Raw genomic sequence first — 25,401 nt, forward strand, 5'->3', positions numbered from 1 at the left:
CCTCGGGGTAGACTTCATTATCCCCATATTCTCTATGGGAAAGCCAAGTAACCAACAGGACCGCAACAAAGTCTCCTGAAAGGTGACTGGTTTTACTTCTCACACGCTCAGTTGGAGCCTGAATAAAATCCAATCTAATGTGTAACTCTAAATAAGCTTGGTGAATCGCCTTCTCGGCCTTTTGCCTAAGATCTAGTAAATAAGCTGGGTGAGTGGCTTAATAATACATAAGCACCCTTCGGGAAGCTAAAGCGGGGGGGGGAAAGCAGAGCCAGCTGAGCCAGGACAATGATCACACCAGCGACGAAAGTCATTTTGCAACTGGCCATTTAAGGCTACAAACAAAATTTAAAAACTGACCATTCCAATGGTGGCTTCTGCACTACAGGAAAATGGCTGGTCCTATCTCAGCAAGGAAAGTGTCAACTCTTAGTTTAAGAAATAAGGAAAATGTTCAAAACATTTTATAAGGATTTCAGAGGGGGTCAATGGTTTTAAAAAGGTCTTGGGAGTTTGAGGAGGGAAGACGTAAGTCACTGAGAAAAGTATGTCTTCTACGGTGCTGAATAAATGGGGTTCTGGTGTTTCAGTTTGTGTGTTTATTGTGAACAACACCCTGATGAGGAACTTCCACGACCACCGGAAGGTGAGAAAATACAGAATACGGAAAGAAAAGCAAGGTGCCATTAAAAAAAAAAAAAAAAAGTTCTTTTTGAATAAGAACCAATAACTAAGTTTGAATAAATAACTCAGTCAAAAATAAAGCACAGGGAAATACTTGGGGTCCAGAAATGTAGCAACTGTGGCTGTTGATTTGAATGAAAAAAAAATGAAGATGATGCCTGCTTCAAGATGTAAGTCTTAGATTCTACTCCTTAACTCTTGTTTTTTTAATTCGAGAGAGAGAGAGAGAGAGAGAGAGAGCACGCCTGCGAGTTGGGGAGGGGAAAATCTCAAGCAGGCTCTCCGCTCAGCACAGAGCCCAACGCGGAGCTTGATCCCATGACCTTGGGATCATGATGTGAGCGGAAATCAAGAGTTGGATGCTCAACCGATTGAGCCACCCAGGGACCTCCTTAGCTCTTTTTTTGTTCCTATTCTGTGTCTCACTGTGCATCCTACCCTCCATCACCACAGAACTCAATAATCACTTACAGAAAAAAAAAAAAATCAGATCACAACTACACAGATTAGCTTAAGGGCTTTGAGTTTATCTTTCAAAAACATTTATTGAGCTTTTTTTTTTTTTTTTTTTTGGTAAATGGGATGACACTGTTAGAAACAAAGTGTTTTTAACTATTTTTTTATTTCTTTAGGTAACCTCTACACCCGTGGGTCTCAAACTCACAACCCTGAGATCAAGAGTCACGTGTTCTACTGACTGAGCCAGCTGGAAGCCCCAGAAAAGAAAAGGTTTTTACGTCTGAAGGCAAGCCACCAAATACAGTATAGCTACTAGAAAATAGCTGCCATCTATCACCAGACAACGCGGTTACAATACCATTGACGATATTCCCCATGCTGTGCCTTTCAGCTCCATGACTTACTCCTTCCTTAAAAAGATTTTATAATCAAGTATTTGTTATTTTCATATTTGTTATGAAAAGAGAAAATCTCATATTAAATCTATTTCATCTTGTTCTCAAGAAATATAGATTCGCCAGAGCTAAGAGCACTTTCATTCATTTCCCTATCATTTCATTGCCACATGGAATCTTGAGTGATAGAAGAGACTCGCCCCTGATCCAGCCCTCCAGCAACACACAGCCCCCACTCCCCCTGCCCGAGATAAGGAAAGGGTCTGATACCATGGTATGCTGCTAAGTGGTTAACAACCGTCTCTGGGCTGGGGAGAGGGACGGGGCCACCTGATTTGAACCATTTGGGTTTCCCCAGTGTATAGACACTCCCATCATGTCTGATTTCAAACTACTTATTTCAAGCTACTAACGTAGGATCACCGAATGTGGAATTGGAAAGAGGCCTCTCCGGCCAGTAAAAGCTGGCTCCCACACACACTGTCAGAGCTAGAAACTCATGGCCTCAGATCAGAGAGGGGAGGGATAAAGTCAGGGAGAGGAGAGTGTCTGTTAAGTGTATGAGATTCATTGGGTTGTAAGGGATGAAGGGCCACCTTGGAAAGGTGTCCTAGACTCTCAGTTTCCCTAGTGTCGGAAGTCTATGGTTCTCCCCTGGTTCTTCCATGGAGGGAACGGTTCTTCCCTCCATTTGAAGGAAGAGGTCTAAGGGGCATTGGCAAAATCTACCATCCCTCACGCCTGCACAGACAGTTCTTTCTCTCCCCCATCTTGGCAAACCAAAATCCTTAGGCGCAAAAGAGCCCAGGACTCCCAAATGTCCTGTGGTTTTCCATGAGAGTACAGAGCCCCAAGAAGCTACATTCACAAAGAGTTTGGTAAGGACTTATCAAATAAATAAGGATCTGATCACTTTCTAAATGAAACAAAACAAAACCTGAACAACAGGAAAATCAGAGGATCAGGGCACAAGCAAATCTTTACCCACTTTGCACGTAAGTATTTTATTTTATTTTTAAATGTTTATTTTTTGAGAGACAGAGAGACAGAGTCCAAGTCGGGGAGGGGCAGAGAGAGGCACACAGAATCCGAAGCAGGCTTCAGGCTCTGAGGTGTCAGCACAGAGAGCCCCAGGCGGGGCTCAAACTCACGAAACACAAGATTGTGACCTGAGCTGAAGTCGGGCACTTAACTGACTGAGCCACCCAGGCGCCCCATGCGCTTAAGTATTTTAAATAGGAATGAGGACTTTAAAACAATTCTTGTTCTGATTTTTCTTCAGTCGTTTGGGTTTTACACAACCCCAAATAAAATAGGTTAAAAGATGTATTAGAGAGGCTTAAAAAAAAAAAAGAAAAGCAAGTCTGCTAAAAGCACCCCTCGTGTGAGAGTTCAAGCAATTGTTAATGCTGGTTATTAGATCGGGAGAGCCTGGGTGAGATGGTGTATGCAGCCAGCCCCTGCTACCATGGCAACCACAAACCAAGCTCCAGCTTCTTAAAGGCACTGCTGTGGAAACTGTGTTCCTACAGATTGTTCACTGCTTCCAATGTCCTGAGAAGCAGGACCTCCTCAGAGAAATGGTATAGGGATGATTTAACGCGCACAGCACCTGGAGCAGGAATTAAGAGTCTCTGCAATGAAGCCTTCAAAGACACGGTCCATGCCTCCTGGGATATAAATCTGTTACCGTGGAACCCTAGCTTCACACTTAACCCCTGCCTCTTCTAAAATTTTTTTTTTTTTTTTTTTTTTGAGAGAGAGACAGAGCATGAGCAGGGTAGGGGAAGAGAGAGGGGGGCACACAGAATCCAAAGCAGGCTCCAGGCTCTGAGCTGTCAGCACAGAGTCCGATGGGGGCTCAAACCTACGAACTGCAAGATCATGACCTGAGCTGAAGTCAGGCGCTTAACTGACTGAGCCACCCAGGCGCCTTACCCCTGCCTCTTCTAACCTCTCCAAGGGCCCTTCCCTTTACCTTCCTTCTTCAAGTACATTCATATGACTCTATTCTAGGAAAAAAAGAAATTCATCCATTTGATTCATGCCACCCTTTCCAGTTCAATGTCTGACTTTCCTTCCACAACAAATGATCTGGTGTCTCCACTCCTTCACTAGAAAAAACCTTGAAATGTAACGTATTCCTGATGAAAAATGTCCAGGGACCCCGTGTTCAATACAGGCAAGTGTTTTAAATCTCCTGCCACACTCTGTCCCTGTTAGCCTGTCTGATGTTTCTTCTTAGCGCCCAGCACCACCTGGCAGTAGACATACAGCGTTTAGGTCACCCGCACTGGAATGAAACCCCCGAGAAAGTAGCGTCATTTAGGCATCTCGAGGGCAATACATCTAAAACAGGACACTTGGTATTTCCCCCACAACTCATTCCTCCCCTGGCCCTTTGCAACTTCGCAAATGCCACCACCATTTAGTCAGCTGCTCTGATCAAAACTCTCAAAGCCATTTCTGAGCCTTCTCTTTTTGTCATATACCTCATCCATTCAAGTGGCAAGTCCTGTTAGACGTAGCCTCAAAATATGCTCTGAATCTGCCTGCTACCGACTGCAACCACAGTCACCCTTGTCTAAGCCATGGTAGGCTTCTGCCTTCATCCGAGGCACCTGACCTCTCGCCCAGAGATCTGACTCCTAACGGGTGTGTTAGGACCTTCCTGAGAACAGAAATGTGTTCTACGTCTTCGCATTCCTAGAATAGACCCTGCCATGTTGCAGGTGCTCAAATGCTCGTTGCAAAGACCAGAACAACCACACACCAAGAAAACAAAACCATGCTCACTTGGATGAGGGCAACAGGGAAGTTTCTAAGGCTTAGATTATATTTATCTTGAGCAACCAAGAAAGACTGACAAAGATAGGGTCCCACATCATTTTAATGTTTATACCGAAATAAGTCAGCAGACTCCAAATACTAGGAGTACATTTTCTTTTTTACTTTTTGTTTATATTTTTTTAATGTTCATTCATTTTTGAGAGAGTGCGCGCATGTGGGGGGCAAGGCAGAGAGAGAGGGGGACGGAGAGATCATGACCTGAGCTGAAGTCGGACATTCAACCAACTGAGCCGCCCAGGAGCCCCATGAATATATTTTCTGGTCTCTGAACCAATATTGCACTTTTTAGCAACAGAGAACAGAGAATATCAGCATACACACAAACTTGTCCCTGATACATGTAACCATTTCTTTCTATCTATCCATCCCTCTATCCATCTGTATTTTGTGTTTCCTTTCCGAGAAATAATTCTCTGCTTTTGCAAATGCCAAATCTTCTAATCCCCTTGATAAGCTAAAGAGACAGTACTGTCTCAAATGATAAGTAGATGAAAGCTAACAATTAACTTCAATTTGCCCTGAATTCGACAGACGGATTGTCTAGACAGTCCTAATTTATTTGATTATTGTCCAGCATTCATCTTCCCTTTAGATAAATGGATCTCACCCGAGTTAGGGAATGCAATTATCCCTTAATTCATTACCCGCCCCATTCTTTCACTGAAACTTAAAAAATCCACACCAAAGACCCTCCACACTGCTGTCCTTAGATTCTGCACCCTGGGATGCACTGTGGTTTCAAGCAATAGTTTCCAAGATGTTTTATAGAACACTACTCTTCAAGACGCTCCAGGGAAAAGTATCAATGTTCCTGGATGTTGGGACAGGCCATTTCTCCTTCTGGGAAATGTGTGACACACACTGGCATATTAAAGACCCTAATAAGTCCTGCAGTGAAGAGACCTGTTTGACTCCGCATTTGTCCACCTTCTGCCTTTAAGACGACAACAACAACAACAACAACAACAACAACAACAACAAAACCCTATTGGGAAACACACTTTGGGAAAGCTGGTTTCATCTGTCAGAAGACTGTCCAAATATTTACAGTAATAAACTCCCCTGGGCAAGGACCCAGGTAAGCAATGCTTAGAACACAACAAGCTAAGCGTTTTGAAGCAAAACTTTAGTACAGCTATGGCTTATGCTCTGGTTCTCCTGGTTCTTCCTCTTAATTGCTAAAAGTGACATTTTTCTTCAACTTTCACATTCAACATCACCTAGGAATGTGAATAGTGTGTGTCCCATACAAAATTTTTTAAAGTTAACTTTCTATTATTCAGCAAGGTGATCTCTGGCCCAGAGAATTCTTACATAACCACACGTTTGGACTCTTGGACTGAAGGCTCCGAGGACAATAAAAAGTATAGTCAAACATCAGCTCACTGAAGCTTTAGAAGCAATGCTCCAAAGCAAGAAAACATAAATTTTGCTCACAGCACGTACTGAGCCACTCAATCGACAGATATGTATTGAATGAATGAATGAATGAATGAATAAGTGAATGAACAAATACATGCAGGTGTGCCAAGAAAAAGGTCTTGAATTTAAGCCACCGTTCCCAGCAAACTCATTGAATCTGGAAATGGCCACCTTTAAAGGTTATCTTTAGTATGTCAACTATACTTCAATTAAAAAAAAAATGGGGGAGCCTGGATGGCTCAGTTGGTTAAGCATCTGACGGCTCAGGTCATGATCTCACGGTTTGTGAATTCAAGCCCCGCGCCGGGGTCTATGCTGACAGCTCGGAGCCTGGAGCCTGCTTCAAATTTTGTGTCTCCCCTTCTCTCTGTCCCCCCCATGCTCATACTCTGTCTCTCAATAATAAACAAATGTTAAAAAAAAATTTTTTTTAATGTTTTGGCACACCTGGCTGGCGGAGTCAGAGAAGCGTGTGATCTTGATCTTGGGGTTGTGGGTTGGAGCCCCATGTTGGGTGTAGAGATTACTTAAAGATAAAAATCTTCTAAAAAATGTTTTAAACACAAAAGAGGGGCGCCTGGGTGGCTCAGTCGGTTAAGCGGCCGACTTCAGCTCAGGTGGCGATCATGCAGTTCGTGGGTTCGAGCCCCGCGTCGGGCTCTGTGCTGACAGCTCGGAGCCTGGAGCCTGCTTCTGATTCTGGGTCTCCCTCTCTCTCTGCCCCTCCCTTGTTCATGCTCTGTGTCTCAACAGTAAATAAATGTTAAAAGAATAATAATAAATGTAAATGTTCATGAAGCAGTAACATGCCACCTAATATATTCTAAAATGTTAATTACAGTGAAACAATAGTCACAAAGTTTCAGAGCATCAAGCATTAAAGTAAAGCAATAGGAAAGTTCACTGCAGTTCTATGACTAGGCCTATAAGGCCAGCCCAGTGAAGTGGGGTATGGAAGCGGTACTGCCCTAGCAGTCGATATTTTAGGGGTCCAAGGTCGAGTTATGCCAGTAAGAATTTTGTGGCACTTGGTAGTTCACTTCATCCCTCTGAGCCTCGGTTTGGTCCCTGTGAGCCCTTACAGGCTGCAACTCTGTGACCCTTGAACGTGGTTAATATGTAATAAACTCAACTCTCAAAGCTTATCGTCTGATTTTTATGTTCCTATTGACACTCTTACCTAATCAATTGATTAACTATTGCTATAAAGTGGGGTTTTATTTACTTTGGCTTAGCAGCAACTCCAAAAGGGCTTTGAAACAAGGCTCAGAGAAGTCATGGAGAAGGTGTGAATGAACATGTGTAAGGGAGCCCCAGACCCTGATTTTAGTGTAAGATGTAGGGGCGCCTGGGGGGCTCAGTTGGTTGAGCAGCCGACATCGGCTCCCGTCATGATTTCACCGTTGTGCGTTCGAGCCCCGCGTTGGGCTGTCTGCTGGCAGCACAGGGCCTGCCTCGGATCCTCTGTCTCCCTCTCTCTCTGTCCCTCCCCTGTTTGTACTCTCACTCTCAAAAATAAATAAAACGTTTAAAAACAATTTTTACAAAAATTTACCGTAGGATGTCAATATGAGAGATCATGCAAACCATTTCCAGAACACAACATGGAATTAAAAACAGGTTGAGGATGAGTCCAAAACAGAAAGCTGCAGAGACAGTTAGGAAAACTACTAATTTCTAAAAGAGATGCTGGAAGAGACATCACATATAACATAATCCAACTTACTCCAACCTCTAATTTTATATATGACAAAACCACAGTTTAAAGATTTTAAACTATGCCCTGGGGGTTCCTGGCTGACTCAGTCAGTAGAGCGTGCGACTCGATCTCGGGGTCGTTGAGTTCGAACCCCACGCAGGGTGTAGAGATTACTTAAAATTTTTTCTTTAAATGTTAAAAAAATATATTTTAAGGTGCCCTAGTTCATAATGCTAAATGACAACATAATAAGGAACAGATCGTCAATGTGGCAATCTCAATTCCTGGTAAACCTGTATTTTTCACAATAAAGGAAAAAAAAAAAAACAGTCCTAACGATCAACTTGTCTCAAACCTTACAAGAGTAAAAAACGTACTGAAACTTCTTTTGGCTGATCCTGTGCAGTTCTCATCACTCAGACAGAAAACGAAAGGGAGCTGTCATTATGAAATCTATCCATTTCATACGTGCAAGTGTAAGTGTTCAAATGGACGCTAATTGGATGTCTACACTCTTGCGAACCCCTGCATGTGATAGAAAACCACAACAGGACCTCAGGCTTTCTGGGTACACCTGTAAAATATGTGTATGTCACACCTGCACAAGAACGGTATGACCCATATTCACCACTAACAGACTTCCGCATTTCCTACTTCAAAAAATCAGAACGCAAATTTTCTTGAATTCTTTGTTTAACATCAAAAAAGTATCTAAAGTGAAAGCATCCTAGTGAATTTTTGAGGGGAAAAAATGCAAAAGAGAGGCAAAGAAGGGTCCAGAAATGCAGAAGAAAAATCAATGCTCAGTTTGCGCTGAACCTCAGAGTATCTAAATAACTAAGGCGCCCAAAATAAGCCGCATTTTTAAAAATGTTTTTCTTAATCACTACAGAACCACAAGGATGTGCTGCCAAGTTCTGGGTTAAAATGGCAGAAATGCTCTCCGCAGAACTGACTCTTCACGGCGATGTATTTCAGCAAGAAGGCAAATTGTGGTATGTCTCAGAGGATGGGAAGGACTCAATCCCTGCTGATTTTACATAACACAGAGTTCTGGGTGGCTAGTGCTCTCTATTCTTTTAAAACAATGGATTTTTTTTTAATTTCTTTTTTTAATTTACATCCAAGTTAGTTAGCATATAGGGCAACAACGATTTCAGGAGTAGATTCCTTAGTGCCCCTTCCCCATTTGGCCCATCCCCCCTCCCACAACCCCTCCCGGAACCCTGTTTGTTCTCTGTATTTAAGAGTCTCTTACGTTTTGTCCCCCTTCCCTGTTTTTATATTAGTTTTGCTTCCCTTCCCTTATGTTCATCTGTTTTGTGTCTTAGGAGTCCTCATATGAGTGAAGTCATATGCTATTTGTCTTTCTCTGACTAATTTCACTTAGCATAATACCCTCTAGTTCCATCCACGTAGTTGCGAATGGCAAGATTTCAAAAATACAGGGAAGTTCCACTACTCAGACACTAGTTGGAAAGATCTCTTTCTACATGACACTTAAAAATTTCAACAAGCATGCAGAAACTACCTACCCCGGACTATCCAGCGTTATCACTTGGAAACTTATCTCTCAAGGTCCCAAGACTTTGTTCGCATTCATGCCATTAATGTTTCTCTCACTGTATGAATGTCAATTACGCTCTTCCTTGATTACTTCTAAAAAGAGGACCAGGCACCTTATGGGCGGAGAAACTACTTACTCATCATCATCCCTCTTTCCCCGTGATCTTGCCATCACCTGGCATATGGAATAGAGGCTCCCAAAGGGCTTGGAGGAGTCCAGGCACACAAGGACTTGCTTTGAGGAGCAGAGCATTCCCCTTCCCTAGACATGTTCAAAGCTACAGCCAGACCATCGCTAAGGAGATGCCGTCAAGAGGATTAAAATCTTAGGGGATTGGACTGGACTGCCTTTCCAAAAACCCTTTGGCCCAAAGACTCTGAAGTAGACACTGTCCTCTGGAGATGGGCTTTTTTTTGTTTGTTTTTTTCTTTTCCTTTTTTCTTCCCCTTAAAGAGAGCCAACTCAGAAATGCTCAGTTCAGGGCAGATTTTTAAATCTTACCCTGCTTCGTTTCTGCCATCTGCTCTCTCTCTGTCAGCTCCTGAGTAAAAACTAGCATCTATAGTCAAGGACTGAATTGCCATAGTTAAAATGACATCAAGAGGGTCGCCTGGGTGGCTCTGTCGGTTAAGTGGCCGACTCTTCATTTTGGCTCAGGTCATGATCTCACGGTCCGTGAGTTCGAGTCCCACATCAGGCTCCGCGCTGATGGTGCAAAGGCTGCTTGGGATTCTCTCTCCCCCTCTCTCTGCCCCTCCACCGCTCACATGCTCTTTGTCTCAAAATAAAAAAATAAACTTGAAAAAAAATGACATCAAGAAATACACATAGAGACAGAAAATGAGTGTAGATTGTTAGAGAGGACAAGCACTAATAGAGAGAGAAAAATCAAGGCCAGCCAGGGTGGTCAAGGAAAGGGTCATGAATCAGGTGACGAAGAATGGATAGGATGTAGGCAGTGAGAGAGAAGCACTTCCATGTTAAGAAACACAAAAACAAAGCTCAACTCCATGCTGGGGGCAGTGGGAAATGCTACTTGTCCAACAAAGTGGGGCCAGATAATTGGGGATGCACTGGGGAGTTTGAGAGGCTGGGAGTAGACCAGGGAAGGTCTTGAGCAGAAGAGCAAGGTGATGAAAGAAGTGTTTAAAAAAAAAAAGCAAGTCTGGAGGCGCCTGGAGGGCTCCATCGGTCAAACGGCAGACTCTTGATTTCGGCTCAGGTCGTGATCTCATGGGTTCAAGCCCCCACATCGGGCTCCACGCTGATGGTATGAAGCCCACTTGGGGTCCTCTTTCTCTCCATCTCTCTGCCCCTCCCCCGCTCATGCTCTCTCTGTCTCTCTCAAAAATAAATAAATTTAAAAAAAATCAAGTCTGGTTACGGAATGAATAAGCCACAGGGATGAAAGGCAGAGTATAATGAATATAGTCCATGGTACCGTAATGGCAACGTAATGGGGCAGATGGTAGCTACACTTGGGGTGAGCACAGTGTGAAGTACATACAGACTTGCTGAATCACCAAGTTGTACACCTGAAACAAATGTAACATTGTGGGTCAACTCCGCTCAAGTTAAAAAAAAAAAAATCAACTCTGGGAGAACACTGCAGGATGGACATGAAAGGAAAACCTAAAGTAAAGGGTGGCCACTGGAAAGACGGTGGTAACTTGGAGAGCTGAAGGCGTCCAGGGTCTATTCTGGGGACGGGGGGAGTCACTGGGAATGGAGAAGAGGAAGAGCCCAAATAAGGAACTGAAGGTGGAGCCAAGAAGTGAGGGAGACAAGCTGGGCTGGGACGGCAAGGAGGCTTTTGGACGTGATGAATACGAAGTAAGAAGAGGACACTCAAGTGTGAAATATCCAGCAGCAGATAAGCTGTAGAACAGGAGCTGAGAGAACGAAACAGACCCCAATTAGAGACTTAAGAGCGTTCTATAGATAAATCTGAAGTTCCAGAATGAGAAAGAGAAGGGAGAGAGTGCATAAGAGCCCAAAAGTGACCAACAACGGAGACTCGGGGCCATTTCAAAACTAGAAGTTCACAAGAATATGGGCACATGAAAGGAACAGAAAAGGAGCGATCAGTGTGGGATAAAAAATTCAGGATCCAAGTGTCACAAAATGAAAGGAGTTTCAAGAAGGACTTGGTGACAGATGATGGATGACACATAAGGGCCAGAGCATGCTAAATGTACCATTATATTGCTTACAAATGGGCAGGTGGGTTTTCCCATCTCCACTAGTGACATAGTAGATACAATCATGTAATTGATTAGTGGACAGAAAAAGGGGTTTTGTGGCTATAAGACATGCTCTGTTTTATGTTGTTTTTTTTTTAATGACAAAAGAGAGCTATATTAAGATCCTGTCATTCTGTTACTATAGATTGATTTTGAGGAATGTCATGTGGAATTTGTACTCTTCTGGGAGCTGCTTTGTTACAGATGCTAAGTATTAAGTATTGGCCATGTATTGTAAGTGTGTGAGTAGCATATTAAAGCGTGCAAGTCCTGACAAAAGCTGTAAGAAATATCCCAAAGCATTTAAAAACTGATAGAGGGATTATTAAGTAACTCATGGGATTTTGCCAGGCCCACACAAAGATTATGCTTCTGGTATCTCAAGAGCTCTTGGGAAGTAATGCCTCTCACCTCCTCATGAAATACCCAGTCTGCGTGCAGGGTTTATCCTGAACCAGACTTGCACCTCCTTTTATTTTAGTTGTGAACCACCTGGGAAGCCACCAGAGCTGGAATGCAATGTCTCTGGCCAGTTTTGGTGTTAAAAATCACTCAAATCCGGGGCACCTGGGTGGTTCAGTGGGTTGAGCGTCTGTGGCTCAGGCCATGATTTCGTGGTTCATGAGTTCAAGCCCTGCACGGGGCTCACGGCTGTCAGGGCAGTGCCCACTTCAGATCATCTGTTCCCTTCTCCCTGTCCCTCCCCTGCTTGCACTCTCTGAATGACACAAAGAAATTAACAGTCACTAGTGACTACAGACAGATCCAGGTTTTGAGGGGCCTGAAGCTTATATTACTTGCATGCTTTTTTCTAAGAAAAAAAGAATGCCACGTTACCAACCCAAGACTCAGCATGAAGCTATTTATTCGGAATGAGAGCCAGAAGGCACCTGCAGCTGTAAGGCCATAAAGCATGAGGGTCACCACCTACACAGTAAGTCCACCTCTGCTCAAGACCACCTACTGGGAGTAAGGTGTGGACAGGGAGAAAGCAGGTAATCAGGCAGAGGGAAAATGAAACACAAAATGCTCCTTAAGGAATACTGGAGCACAGAACAAGAAAAGGACAAAGATAAAATACCAGAAAGAAGTTCGAAGTGCAAAATCAATGGGAGATGGGAGATGGGAGAAGAGAGAGAAATAATCAATTTACAAGGCCACACTATCAGAATATTTATTTCCTAGTGATCACCAATCACATTGTTTCTAGGAGGCTTGCATAGGAGCACTAGGTTTTTGGAAACAACCGTTCTCTTCATTGCAGGCACTCAGCGAGTGTTTGTTGAATGAACGAATGAATGAATGAATGGAAACAAGAGAAATATAGTTCTTTTTCTTACTCGCCACCAGGGTCTGCTTTCCTCCGATGCTCCAACATACATGCATGTTTTTTTTTGGCACTGGCTGGAGTTGTCAAAGCAGCAGCTCAGGCCACCCTCTTCTCTGGCGTTTCAGACTGTTGATCCTCAACAGACCAAGTCAAAAGCTATCTCCACCCAAAATTAATTTGTAAGCATGTTCAGAGTCTCCCCAAAAGAATTATACACAAAAATGGCTACTGTGGGGCTACCAGACTTACTCCCTTCCACCTTCTTTCTCCCTCTTCCTATATCAAATTCTGCAGATACATTTCAGAAATTAACACCTTCCCGCTCCTGGGCAGATTCACGCGGGATTTTAGCTAGGGCTGAAACACAATTCCTAAATTTCAAATATTTTACCAATTATGACAGCCTAAGTGACAATTTAATATATCAATCATGATGAGATTTCGAGGAGAATACTGGCAAGCCTCATGCACCACTCGGTCAGCTGCAAAAGCAAGACAGGACCGGGCGAGCCCAGGCTCACCAGTTCCACACAGGACAAGATTCAGATGGTGGGAGTGCTTATAAAAGACACAATCAGCCTCTGCTTCAGAAAAGGGTTCCCTTTGGGCAATAAATGCCCTACACCTTCCTGCAAGCTCTAAGAAATGGTGGGAGTTAGGTTCAACCTAAAAGCCCATCCTCTTCTTAAAAAAGAAATATTGGGGCGCCTGGGTGGCTCAGTCGGTTAGGTGTCGGACTTTGGCTGGGTCATGATCTCGGGGTTTGTGGGGCTCCAGGGTTCCAGCCCCAGGTAGGGCTCTATGCTGACAGCTGGGAGCATGAAGCCCCCTTTCGGATTCTGTGTCTCCTTCTCTCTCTGCCCCTCCCCCACTGGCACTCTGTCACTCTCTCTCCCCTTCAAAATAAACATTAAAAAAAATTTTTTTTTTAAATGTTTACTAAACGATTCTTCCTTCCTCTTCACTCACCAAATTTTCTAAAGAAAAGTGCTTGGAGAAGAGTAGAACTGGAATAACACTATTACTACCTCCATAGTACAAAAATCCGAACACTGATATCCTGTTTAGGGCAAAGGACATGAAATGAGTGAATCAAAGCAGCCGCCACCTCAGGGATTAGAAGTAAAGGTCTTAACTAGAAAAAAAAAAAAAAAAAATGATTTCGCCACTTTCTGGCTAAGTGATTTGACCTCTGGAAAGTTACTGAAAAGTCTCCAGACCTCAGTTTTTTGGTTTTGTAAAATGAGGACGAATATAGTACCCGTCTCCCAGGATTGAGAAAATGCAAGTAACGTACTGAATTTAACTGCACAGCAAGAGCTAGTTAAATGTTAGTATTTAATTGTAGTAGTAAAATTTTTGTTCTGCCTCCCCCAGTTCACACCACAGGCAAAACTGGCCCAACCCCCGCGCTTGCAGGATCCGGGGCCGGGCACTGTTGCACACCAGCATGCACAAAAGAGACCCCCAAACGCCGCGGCGTTACTGCAAGCCCCCACCCCAGGCCGGCCAGGGCTCCTCAGGTTACCGCTACGGCCCACACTGACCTGAGATGCCGCCTCCTATCACGACTACGTCGAACATGTGGCCCGCGACACTCGCCTTCTCCCGACTCGCCATGCTCTGATTGAGACTCTCCCGGGGCGTAGGTATAGAAGTGGGTCCGGTCAAGGGCGGGGCGGACCCTTCTACCGACTCTCGGGGGGAGGCCAGGGGCGGAGTCGATTCTTCCACGGACACCCGAGTGGAGCCGGGCACTGGGGGCTGGGCGGATCCTTGTCCCGACGCTCGCGAGGAGTCCGAGCTCGGGACCGGTCCCTGCTGCGAACCTCGGGGGGAGCCGGGCACTGAGGGCTGGGCGGATCCTTGTCCCGACGCTTGGGTGGAGTCCGAGCTCGGGACCTTTCCCTGCTGCGAACCCCGGGGGGAGCCGAGCATTGAGGGCGGGGCGGTCTCTTGCACCGACGCTCCGGAGACGTCAGAATACCGGACAGACCGTTGCAGCGAACCCCGGGGGGAGCCGGGCACTGGGGGCGAGGCGTTCTCTTGCACCCACGCTCCGGAGACGTCGGGGTACGGGACAGATCCTTGCAGCGAACCCGGGGGGGAGCCGAGCACTGGGGGCGAGGCAGTCTCTTGCACCCACGCTCGGTAGAGGTCGAAGTACGGGACAGATCGTTGCAGCAAACCCCGGGGGGAGCTGGGCACTGAGGGCGAGGAGGTCTCTTGCACCCACCCTCCGGGGACGTCGGAGTACGGGACAGACCCTTGCGGCGAACCCCGGGGGGAGCCGGGCACTGAGGGCGGGGCGCTCTCTTGCACCCACGCTCGGTAGATGTTAGTGTACAGGACAGATCCTTGCAGCGAACCCCGGGGGGAGCCGGGCACTGAGGGCGGGGCGCTCTCTTGCACCGACGCTCCGGAGACGTCGGAGTACGGGACAGATCCTTGCAGCGAACCCCGGGGGGAGCCGGGCACTGAGGGCGGGGCGCTATCTTGCACCAACGCTCGGAAGACGTCGGAGTACGGGACAGATCTTTGCAGCGAACCCCGGGGGATGCTGAGCACGGAGGACGGGGCGGACCCTTGCAACAACTCTACAGTGGAGTCCGAGAGCTGGGCGGATCCGTCTACTGACACTCGGGGAAAGCCAGCTACTGGGAACCGCAAGGACCCGTGCTGTGACACTAGAGGGGAGTTAGGTGTGGGAGGTCCTTGCACTGAACTCCGGAAGGAGCCTTGCACTGAGGGCGGGACCGACCTTTGTGCTGACTCTTGGAGAGTGTTACTGGGTGGAGGAGGTGCTGGTGTAGATACCCTGAGGAAGCCGGGTGTCACGGGCGGGTCGGACCCTTGCATCGACTCTGGGGAAGAGTTATTGGTTATAGGAGGTCCTGGTACTGATACTCGGGGGTAGCCGCGCCCTGCGGCCAGGGTGGATTCAGACACCGACACTCGGGTGGAGTCTGAGGGCGGGGCAGGTGCTGGTACCGATCCCCGACCGTTGCTGGCGTCCGGGTCGGATGCTGGGGCGGCCCTCTCGGCGGTGCTCAAGCGGGTAGCAGACTTGGGGATCTGGTGACTCTGGCCGTGGGCGTCAAAGCGCCAGAGGCTTGTGTTAGAGTCCGTGTTGGTCCTCCGGCTAAGACTTAAGTCGAGTTGGGCCGACGCGCTGGACCTGGAGATGTTCTCGTATCCGGTGTCCGTTGATGCGGACCTGCTCCACGCTTGCCTGGCCAACGAACCGGTCAAGGTCCGCCACTCGGCATGGATGTTCGACCCGGACATGGAAGATGCGGCCGCGCCCGAGATGGAGGCCTGGCTCGGGATCTGGGCAGCGATGCCCTCGGCTCCGGGAGCGCGCTCGGCCCCCCGGCCACCTCGGCCCCCTTGCGAGGCGGGCGAGTTGTGTGCGCTCATGGTGGTGTAGCGCGTGAGGAGGGACGCGGTGTTCTGCCCTCTGCCCCTCCCCTACGGGCCCGCTCCTTGCCGGTCCCTGCTGTCCCGAACCGGCACTCTCCCGGGCCTGCCCGGGGGCGAGGGGCCCAGCCCACTAGGTGGTGGGGAGACCCGGCGCTACCGCAGCCTGGCCCCGCCTACCTCGCCTGCCCCGAGGGCGGGCGGCACCACCAAAGGATGGAGCGGTGGGCGCGTGAGAGTTTCGGCCTAGTGCCGTTACTCTCACGCCGTGACTAAAAGTGGACTGGGCCGGGTGGGCTCGGGAAGGGCACTAAGATGGCAGGGTAATGGCCGCGCCCACCCGCGATGGCTCCTTTGTGACGTCACAAGGGGCCAGGGTGAGGTCTGCGCAGCCGCGCGCGGGCCCTCCCTAGGGAGGGGGCGGGGTGAAGTGGGAACTTTTATTTAGGCTTGACTTGGTGACGATTGGTTCTCTGTGGGGTGGTTCAAGCTGAGGTGCTTGACCCAAATCGAAGCGCATAGGCGAGAAAATTAAGAACTCAACTATCACAGATTAAGTGGGACCTGCACTTTAAAAGTGAAGGTGAAGGGCTGGCTAAGGCGCAGAAACAAAAAAAAGAAAACATGTGTTTCCCCATCCTACGGAAAAGAGGGATATTTAGTGCCTATGTTTCACTGTACAATCAGCCTCTTGCTAGTTTTATCCCTTCTTTATATTTACACTTTATCCTCCTAGAGCTGGTTTGGTCATCATTATTAGAACCCTCGAAAATAGATGTAATTATAACATGTAGGGTAGGTGATGAGAACTCCAGGAAGTTAACTAGAATCTGTTAAATATTTTTTTAAAAAATCAGGGGCGCCTGGTGGCTCAGTTGCTTAAGCAACTGACTTCAGGTCAGGTCATGATCTCATAGTTACTGAGTTCGAGCCCAGCGTCAGGCTCTGTGCTGACAGCCCAGACCCTGGAGCCTGCTTCTGATTCTGTGTCTCCCTCTCTCCCTGCCCCTCCCCAACTTGTGCTCTGTCTCTCTCTCAAAAATAAGTAAACGTTAAAAACAAATTTAAAAATAAAAAAAAGAATCTTAAAAAAAAAAGAAAAAAAAGAAACATATTTTTTAAAATCCACCCTTGGGTGGCTCAGTCGGTTGACAAGCATCAGCTTCAGTTCAGGTCATGATGCCTGGGTTGGTGCTTTCTGCTGTCAGTGTGACGCCCACTTCAGATCCTCTATCTCCCTCTTTCTCTGCCTCCCCCCCCCACTTGTTCTCTCTCTCCCTCTCTAAAAAACACTTAAAAATCCACCTATAACTCTTTCTCTTGTCCACCTCCCAATTCTGTATCAATATCTTGTTGAAGAAACTGTGAGGGAATATATCGTCTTTATCAGGCTTTAAAAGCTTTTACTTTCTAGAAAAGTGGTTGAGATTATGACTAAATTGATAACATTTTTATCTTGTTAGACATTGAAGTGAAAAGGAAATAAGAGATATAAAGAATTCAGACCTTTCCTAAATATGATTCCATCCAACTTTCTCCATACCCCTATTGCATTCATTTCTTTTCATTCAAATATTTGATTTCATGCTATGTGCCAGGCACAGGGCAAAGTACTGGGGATACGCGGGCAACACGAGACAGCCGGAGACCTTCATCGAACATACAGTCTGCTAAAAGAGCTATAGTAGAGGGTATAGACAACCACACGCTTGATGTGTTCTGATAAATGTTATGTTGGAAAGGTTCTGAGTGATGAGAAAGTGTTAGCGTGTCTTGACCACTCTAGAGGTTAACTTTGGGTTTGGGGGGTGTAAAAGTTTTCCAGAAAGAGGGAACAATGTGGGCAAGGCCCTGTAGTAGAAAAAAGCATGGTTCGTTGGTGAAGCTGAAAGCCGGACAGTGGCGCTATAGCGGGGGGAGGAAAGGAACATGAGAGACAAAACGGCTGAGGTTAGCTGGGCCAAAGTAAGACTCTTGGTCTGTATTCTAAAATTGGTTTCAATGTTTATTTATTTGTGAGAGACAGAGCATGAGCAGGGAGGGGCAGAGAGAGAGGGAGACACAGGATCCGAAGCAGGCTCCAGGCTCCGAGCTGTCAGCCCAGAGCCTGATGCAGGGCTTGAACTCAGAAACCATGAGATCATGACCTGAGCCAAAGTCGGATGCTTAACCGGCCGAGCCACCCAGGCGTCCCTCTTGGTCTGTATTCTAAAGCAATGGAAGCCACTGCATGATTTTAAGCAAAGGGTAATACAACTAGATGGCATTTTGAAAACATCTATCTGCCTACCATGTAAATAACGGGTTGAAGGAGACAAGAGTAGATACATACGAAGAGTCCAAAGCTTGGGATTTTTCAAAGAAAGCTGTGATGGGGTCTTGGACTAGGGTGGGTGGTGGCACCTGGAGGGCTGTGGACATATTAGAGACATTTACATGTAAAACTGACAGGACTTGGTTGTGGCTAGAATTTGGAAGATCATGAGCCTACTTTTGGACATGATCAGTTTCAAATGACTTTGAGACATCCAGATGAAGGTTATAGGGTAGATAGTTGAACAGAAAGCCAGAGACTCAAAGCAGGAGTTTGGCTGTAGATAAAAATGTGGGAGTCTTATTAATAAATAATAAATGAGGGGCGCCTGGGTGGCTGGCTGGTTCAGTCGGTTGAGCGTTCGACTTCAGCTCAGGTCATGATCTGGCAGTTCATGGGTTCAGCCACCCCCCCCCCCCCCCCCGGTTCTGTTTTGGCAGCACAGAGCCTGCTTTGATTCTGTGTCTCCCTCTCCCTCTCTCTGCACCCTCCCCACTTGCATGCTCTCTCTCTTTCAAAAGTAAATAAACATTTAAAATAAATAGGGGCCCCGGGGTGACTAAATCGGTTAAGTCCCCTTGGGTCACGATCTCACGGCTCCTGAGTTCCAGCCCCGTGTTGGCCTCTGTGCTGACAGCCTGGAGCTGACAGCCTGACAGCCTGGAGCATGCATCGGATTCTGTGTCTCCCTCTTTCTCTCTACTCTCCCCCACTTGCACTCTCTCTCTCTCTCTCTCAAAAAAAAAAAAAAAAAAAAAATTTAAAAAAATTAAAATAAATAAATAAATAATGAATAGGATAGGTGAATGGAAATATGGAGATTTCCTCTTTCCATTTTGTTTGTATTGTATATTTTGAATATCTTTTGTAAAAAACCCCAAAAGTTGTTTTGAAATAGATAAATAAAGGAACGATTTCAACATACCCTACAAGTATTATTTCCTCCCTTGTCGGACCTTGGGCAAATTACTTAACTTCTCTGTGCCTGTCTCCTCAAATATAGAATGTCATAAGTTGTATCTGTCAGGGTTCCAGCAGGAAAACAGCAAACTCTTATTCAATCATTTGAAGAGAAGGGGCGCCTGGGTGGCTCAGTTGGTTGAGCGTCCGACTTTGGCTCAGGTCATGATCTCGCGGTCTGTGAGTTCGAGCCCTGCGTCGGGCTCCGTGCTGACAGCTCAGAACCTGAAGCCTGCTTCGGATTCTGTGTCTCCCTCTCTCTCTGCCCCTCCCCTCATGCTCTGTCTCTCTCTCTCTCTCTGTCAAAAATAAATAAAAACATTAAAAAAATTAAATCATTTGAAAAGAGTATCATAGAGGAAATATTTTAAAAGGTGTGGGCAAGATGAAGAGAAACCACACGGAATCATAGTGTACCTCCCGGCTGGTGACAGCAAGAAGGCTGATCACCGTGAAGGGGTAAAGAGAGAGAACAGTTCTCAGAACCCGGTGACAGAGGTGTTTGGTCAAGGCTGCCTGACACACAAGCTGTGGCCTTTAGTTCAGGGAGACATCCAGCCCAAAGGAAACTCACAGAGTTTCCAGGACAAATAATACCCAGCCTTCCTCACCTGCTTCCCCCTCACCTCCCCCTATTCCTCTCCATTGACCTACCCCAACTAGAATGTAGAAGGCAAGGGATCCTGTTCATGCAGTCCTTGCCAGTCGGCCGTCAGGGGACAGAACACGCTAGAGAAGAGTGGTTAGTGCCCATGGAAGGGCCAAGGGAAGATATCCAGTATCGTCTTACTGAGGGTTCAACAAGCAAATACAAAATACTTAGCTAATTACACAATATATACTCACACTTTAATTTCTAAAAACCACATTATATTCATGTCATGGACTGTACTTTACTGAACAGTTATCCTCTCATATGAAGCGTGTAGAACTTTCCAGCTTTTATTTTTATTTTTTATTTAAAAAAAAAATTTTTTTTTTTAAAGTTCATTTATTTTTGAGACAGAGACAGAGCACGAACGGGGGAGGGGCAGAGAGAGAGGGAGACACAGAATCGGAAGCAGGCTCCAGGCTCTGAGCCATCAGCCCAGAGCCCGACGTGGGGCTCGAACTCATGGACTCACAGACCGTGAGATCGTGACCTGAGCTGAAGTCGGCCGCTTAACCGACTAAGCCACCCAGGCGCCCCAACTTTCCAGCTTTTTAATATAATACGTAACATGGGGATGAATATTGTTCTACATAAAATATTGTACATGTATTTTTACGATTTCCTTGAGATAGAATCTTAAAACTAAAATTATGGGGTAAATTTAAAAGGTCTTTGATTGAAGTTACCAAATGACCTGCCCAAGAGATCATACAAACTTATACCTCAACAATGTCTATGAATGGCTGTCTAAGGCCCTGGAATGTGGACAAAGCTCTTACTTAAGTAGGCTCCATTCCCAACATGGGGCTTGAACTCATGACCCTGAGATCAAGAGTCAGATGCTTTACCGACTGAGCTAGCCAGGCTCCCTCTGCAGTTCTAATTCTATTTTTCACTGCTTCTATTGCAGATATTGACAATGCTATTTCAGTTTAGGATTTTTTTTTAACTTTAGATTAAAAAAAATGTTTTTTAACGTTTATTTATTTTTTGAGAGACAGAGACAGAGCATGAGCTGGGGAGGGGACAGAGAGAGGGGGGGAGTCACAGATTCTGAAGCAGGCTCCAGGCTCCGAGCTATCAGCACAGAGCCCAACGTGGGGCCTGAACCCATGAACCACGAGATTGTGACCTGAGCCGAAGTTGGACGCTTAACCAACTGAGCCACCCAGGCACCCCTTTTAACTTAAAAAATTTTTTTTAATGTTTATTTATTTTATTTTTGAGAGAGAAAGTGTGAGTCAAGGAGGGGCAGAGAGAGAGGGAGAAAGGGAATCCCAAGCGGGCAGCACAGAGCCCAATGCAGGGCTCAAACCCACGAGCCATGCTTTTATGACTTGAGCTAAAATCAGTTGCCTAAGCGACTGAGCCACCCAGGTGCCCCTAACTTTAAATTTTTCTTGTATGCAACTCACTTTTCATTGATGCCATGTATATCTTGCTGTATTTTCTCCTTATGACGTCCTAATTTTGTGCCACAGAGATCTAGTTTTATGCATTTTCTGAGGATATCTACTGATTGTGACAATGCTCTTCTTGGCAGACACACATCGCGCTCTCATTCATTGCTAGCTCAAGCACACAATGGTACAACCCTTGTGGAGAGGAATGTGGTAATATCTAACAAAGTCACATATGCATTCAACCTTTGACCCCGCATTCCTGCCTCCAGGAATTTATTCTAATGATACACCTCCACAAACAGGTCAAACATTCACAGGGCTATTTATTGTGAACTTTTTTTTTTTTTTTATTGTTTATTTTTTAAATTCATTTTGGAGAGAGAGAGAGAGAGCACGAGCTGGGGAGAGGAGCAGAGGAGAGAGAGAAAATCTTAAGCAAGCGCCACACTCAACCGGGAGTCTGATGCCAGGCTCAGTCATGACCCGAACTGAAATCAAGATGGGATGTTCAATTGACTGAGCCACCCAGACGCCCCTTGAACTTATTTTTACTATTTATTGATTGATTGATTGATTGATTGATTATTTATTTATTTACTTTTAAACTCAAGTTAGTTAACATATAGTGTAATATAACATATAGTGTAATAATGATTTCAGGAATAGAATTCAGCGATTCATCACTTACATATAACACCCAGTGCTCATCCCAACAAGTGCCCTCCTTAATGCCATTCACCCTTTTAGCCCATCCCCCTACCCAACACCCCTCCAGCAATCCCCAGTTTGTTCTCTGTATTTAAGAGTTCCTTATGGTTTTGCCTCCCTCTCTGTTTTTAATCTTATTTTTCCTTCCTTCCCCCTATGTTCATCTGTTTTGTTTCTTAAATTCCACATATTAGTGAAATCATGTGATATTTGTCTTTCTCTGACCTATTTTGCTCAGCATAATACAGTCTAGTTCCATCCACCTTGTTCACCTTGTTGCAGATGGCAAGATTTCAGTCTTCTTTTATCACCAAGTAATATTCCACTGTATATACACCACATCTTCTTTATCTATTTGTTAATCAATTGAACTTATATTTAATAGAACAATTCAAAACAATTTCCATGCCCATCGATGGGAAACTGGTTGCATAATCTTTGATTATGTCTACATAGTGGACAGGTCATAAAAGTGAAACACTATGCAGCTATTAAAAAAAAGATATGAGTGATTTTCAAGATATATATCTTTATATATGATATATGTGTGTGTGTCTGGTGTATATATATATATGTATATATTATATGTGTGTGTGTTAGTACATTCATGTAAGAAAGATATGTACCTTTATTTGCAAAGGAAAACATAGGTAAGATAAATCATAAATGGAGAAACAAGGGCGCCTGGGTGGCTCAGTTCATTAAGCATCCAACTTTGGTTCAGGTCATGATTTCGCGGTTTGTGACTTCGAGACCCGCATCTGGCTCTGTGATGACAGCTTGGAGCCTGGAGCCTGTTTCAGATTCTGTGTCTCCCTCTCTCTGCCCTTCCTCTGCTCGTGCTCTGTCTGTCTGTCTGTCTCCCTCTCTGAAAAATAAATGAACAAAACAAAAAAAGAATGCTATATAGCTGTATATATATAAAAAAAAAGAAACAAAAAAATGGAGAAATGTATGACGATGTAATGGAGGGGATAGGGATGGGAGTGAGATTTCTGAGTTTTTTGTTTGAAAATAGTACAATTCCCATTACGGATTTTCATGGGCTCAACTAAACCTTCAGACTCATAAAACTGCCATGGGCCACATTTGGCATCCGTCTGCTCAGAGAGGTACAGATTGCCAGCAGGGCAGAACGTTCTTTCACGGGACACCTTGCAGTAGCAGACAGATCAGTCCAGATAGCAGACAGTCGGTCCCCCAAGTGGTTGTTCAGGGACAAGGGAAGAAGTGTCACATCAGGCAATATGGAACCTAGCTTGGAGTAGCAGCCATATGCCCCAGAGGAGCCAATAACTTATTCATAGTCACAGTATCCAGGGTCCCTCATCTAGGACATACCCAACAGTGACAGTCACCATACCTAGAGAAGCCCAGAATGATGTTATTTGCATCACGTGTCTATAGTTGATTTATAATTTCTACCCGTCTAGATGCTCTTTACCAACCAGAGGGCACCCATGTTTGCTGTAAGTAATGTTGCTTAATCAAACTGGAGCCATTAGAGCATCAAAAGAATTATGGAAAAGATTAATGAAAATGCATTAGGCCACTGTGTTGTGACAATATAAATTAACAAAATATTGGGAGAAAGGAGCTTAAAAAAGGAAAGTTATTCTTTACAGAAACTATCAGGCAGTAAATATAGAATATTTATTGTTAAAACACACCATTTCAACTCTTACAGTAATTGGTTCAAGCAAGGATCTCAGCAGATGCTAAAAACCTTGAGTGAAAGATTATTAGGAAACAGGTTACTCACATGGTCTCCAAGTATTACTCCACAGATAATTTTATTAATTATAAAGGAAAAACATTCCTTTGCAGTTAAGACATCCAGTCGTTATCACTTTAACCAAATGACCAAACTTAAGATCACCAATTATCAATAATCTAATACAAAGGCGCTGGCTGGCTCAATCAGAAGAGCATGTGACTCTTGAACTTGGGGATGTGAGTTCGAGCCCCATGTTGGGTGTAGAGCTTACTTAAAAAAAGGATCTAATATAAAATGTCCTTTGATGTGATGTAGTTACATACACAATCTCACGTGTGCAATATTCTTACTAAAAATGCCTAACTTGAATCCAATCATGAGGCAAAAATCACACAAATCCAGATACAGGACATTTTACAAAACAGCTGGCCTGGATCCTTTAAAAAAAAAAAAAAGTCAATGTTGGAAAGAAATTAAAAGGTGGGGCACCTGGGTGGCTCATTCAGTTGAGCATTTGACTTCGGCTCAGGTCATGATGTCACAGTTCGTGAGTTCAAGCCCTGTGTCAGGCTCTGTGCTGACAGCTCACAGCCTGGAGCCTGCTTCTCATCCTGTCTCCTTCGCTCTCTGCCCCTCCCCAGCATGTTCTCTTTCTCTCTCTCTCTCAAAAATACATAAACATTAAAAAAAAAAAGAAAGAAAAGGCAAGTGCCCTTTCAAGATGAAGAGAATAAAAAGACATAAAGACCAAACACTGTGAGAAACCTGATTGGATTCTGGATTGGAAAATAAAAAAAATCTATAGACGTTGTGACAATTGAGAAGATTCAATGAACTATATATTTGATGATGTTACTCATTAGTGTTAATCATACTGGATGTGATAATGGTACTGTGGTTTTGCAGGAGAACGTTCTTACTTTTAGGTGAATATCATGAGTGTTTCAACTTGTTTTCAAATAATTGAGAAAAAAACCTCAAATACTGAAAACGTGTGAAAGTGTGGTAATATGCACAACAATTGGTGAATCTAGTGAAGGGTGTATTAGTGTTGATGAAAATATGCTTTTAAATTTTCTGTAGGTTTGAAAAATATTGTGTTGGGGAGAAAAGAGTTCAAAGGAAAAATTATTTTGAGCCAAAAATTCTTTACCAAGGGAAGTTATTAAGCATTATGAAGGCAAAGGAAATTCATTAAATAAGCAAAAAAGAAAGCTTATTACTTCTCTTTCTGAAAGTATATATTTTTTTAGTATGCATTCCAGAAAAATAAGGCTGAAAAGTGAGAAAGAGGGCTATCCCATGGCAAGGACCTAACTGGAAATCCAGTAAAATATCAGGGACCACAGGTTGGCCATCCAGAAAGCAAACAGACCAAGTTAGGATTGAGTAGGCGTTAGGACTACAGTGGATTCCAAATGAGATATAGAACAAGTGAATTGGAATGCATTAGAAGTACATAAATAATACCTAATATTGGGGTACCCGGGTAGCTCATCAGTTGAGTGTCTGGCTCTTGATTTTGGCTCAGGTTATGATCCCAGGGTCATGGGATTGAGCCCCACATCAGGGCTTCCT

The 25,401-nt window shown here is 44.9% G+C and overlaps 1 protein-coding gene across 1 annotated transcript in view; it reads right to left on the bottom strand.

Moving 5' to 3' along the window:
* The window catches only part of LOC145714113 (uncharacterized), a 69,736-nt gene extending 53,416 nt beyond the window's left edge, over positions 1-16,320 (bottom strand). The window contains exon 1 of the mRNA XM_081793246.1: positions 14,197-16,320. Coding sequence (XP_081649372.1) covers positions 14,197-16,069 — 1,873 coding nt within the window. The 5' untranslated portion in view covers positions 16,070-16,320. The remainder of the gene's footprint in view (positions 1-14,196) is intronic.
* Positions 16,321-25,401: the final 9,081 nt, after the last annotated feature.

The sequence above is a fragment of the Panthera onca genome, chromosome X (genome assembly GCF_046562875.1).
Source record: "Panthera onca isolate mPanOnc1 chromosome X, mPanOnc1 haplotype 2, whole genome shotgun sequence".
NCBI lineage: Eukaryota > Metazoa > Chordata > Mammalia > Carnivora > Felidae > Panthera > Panthera onca.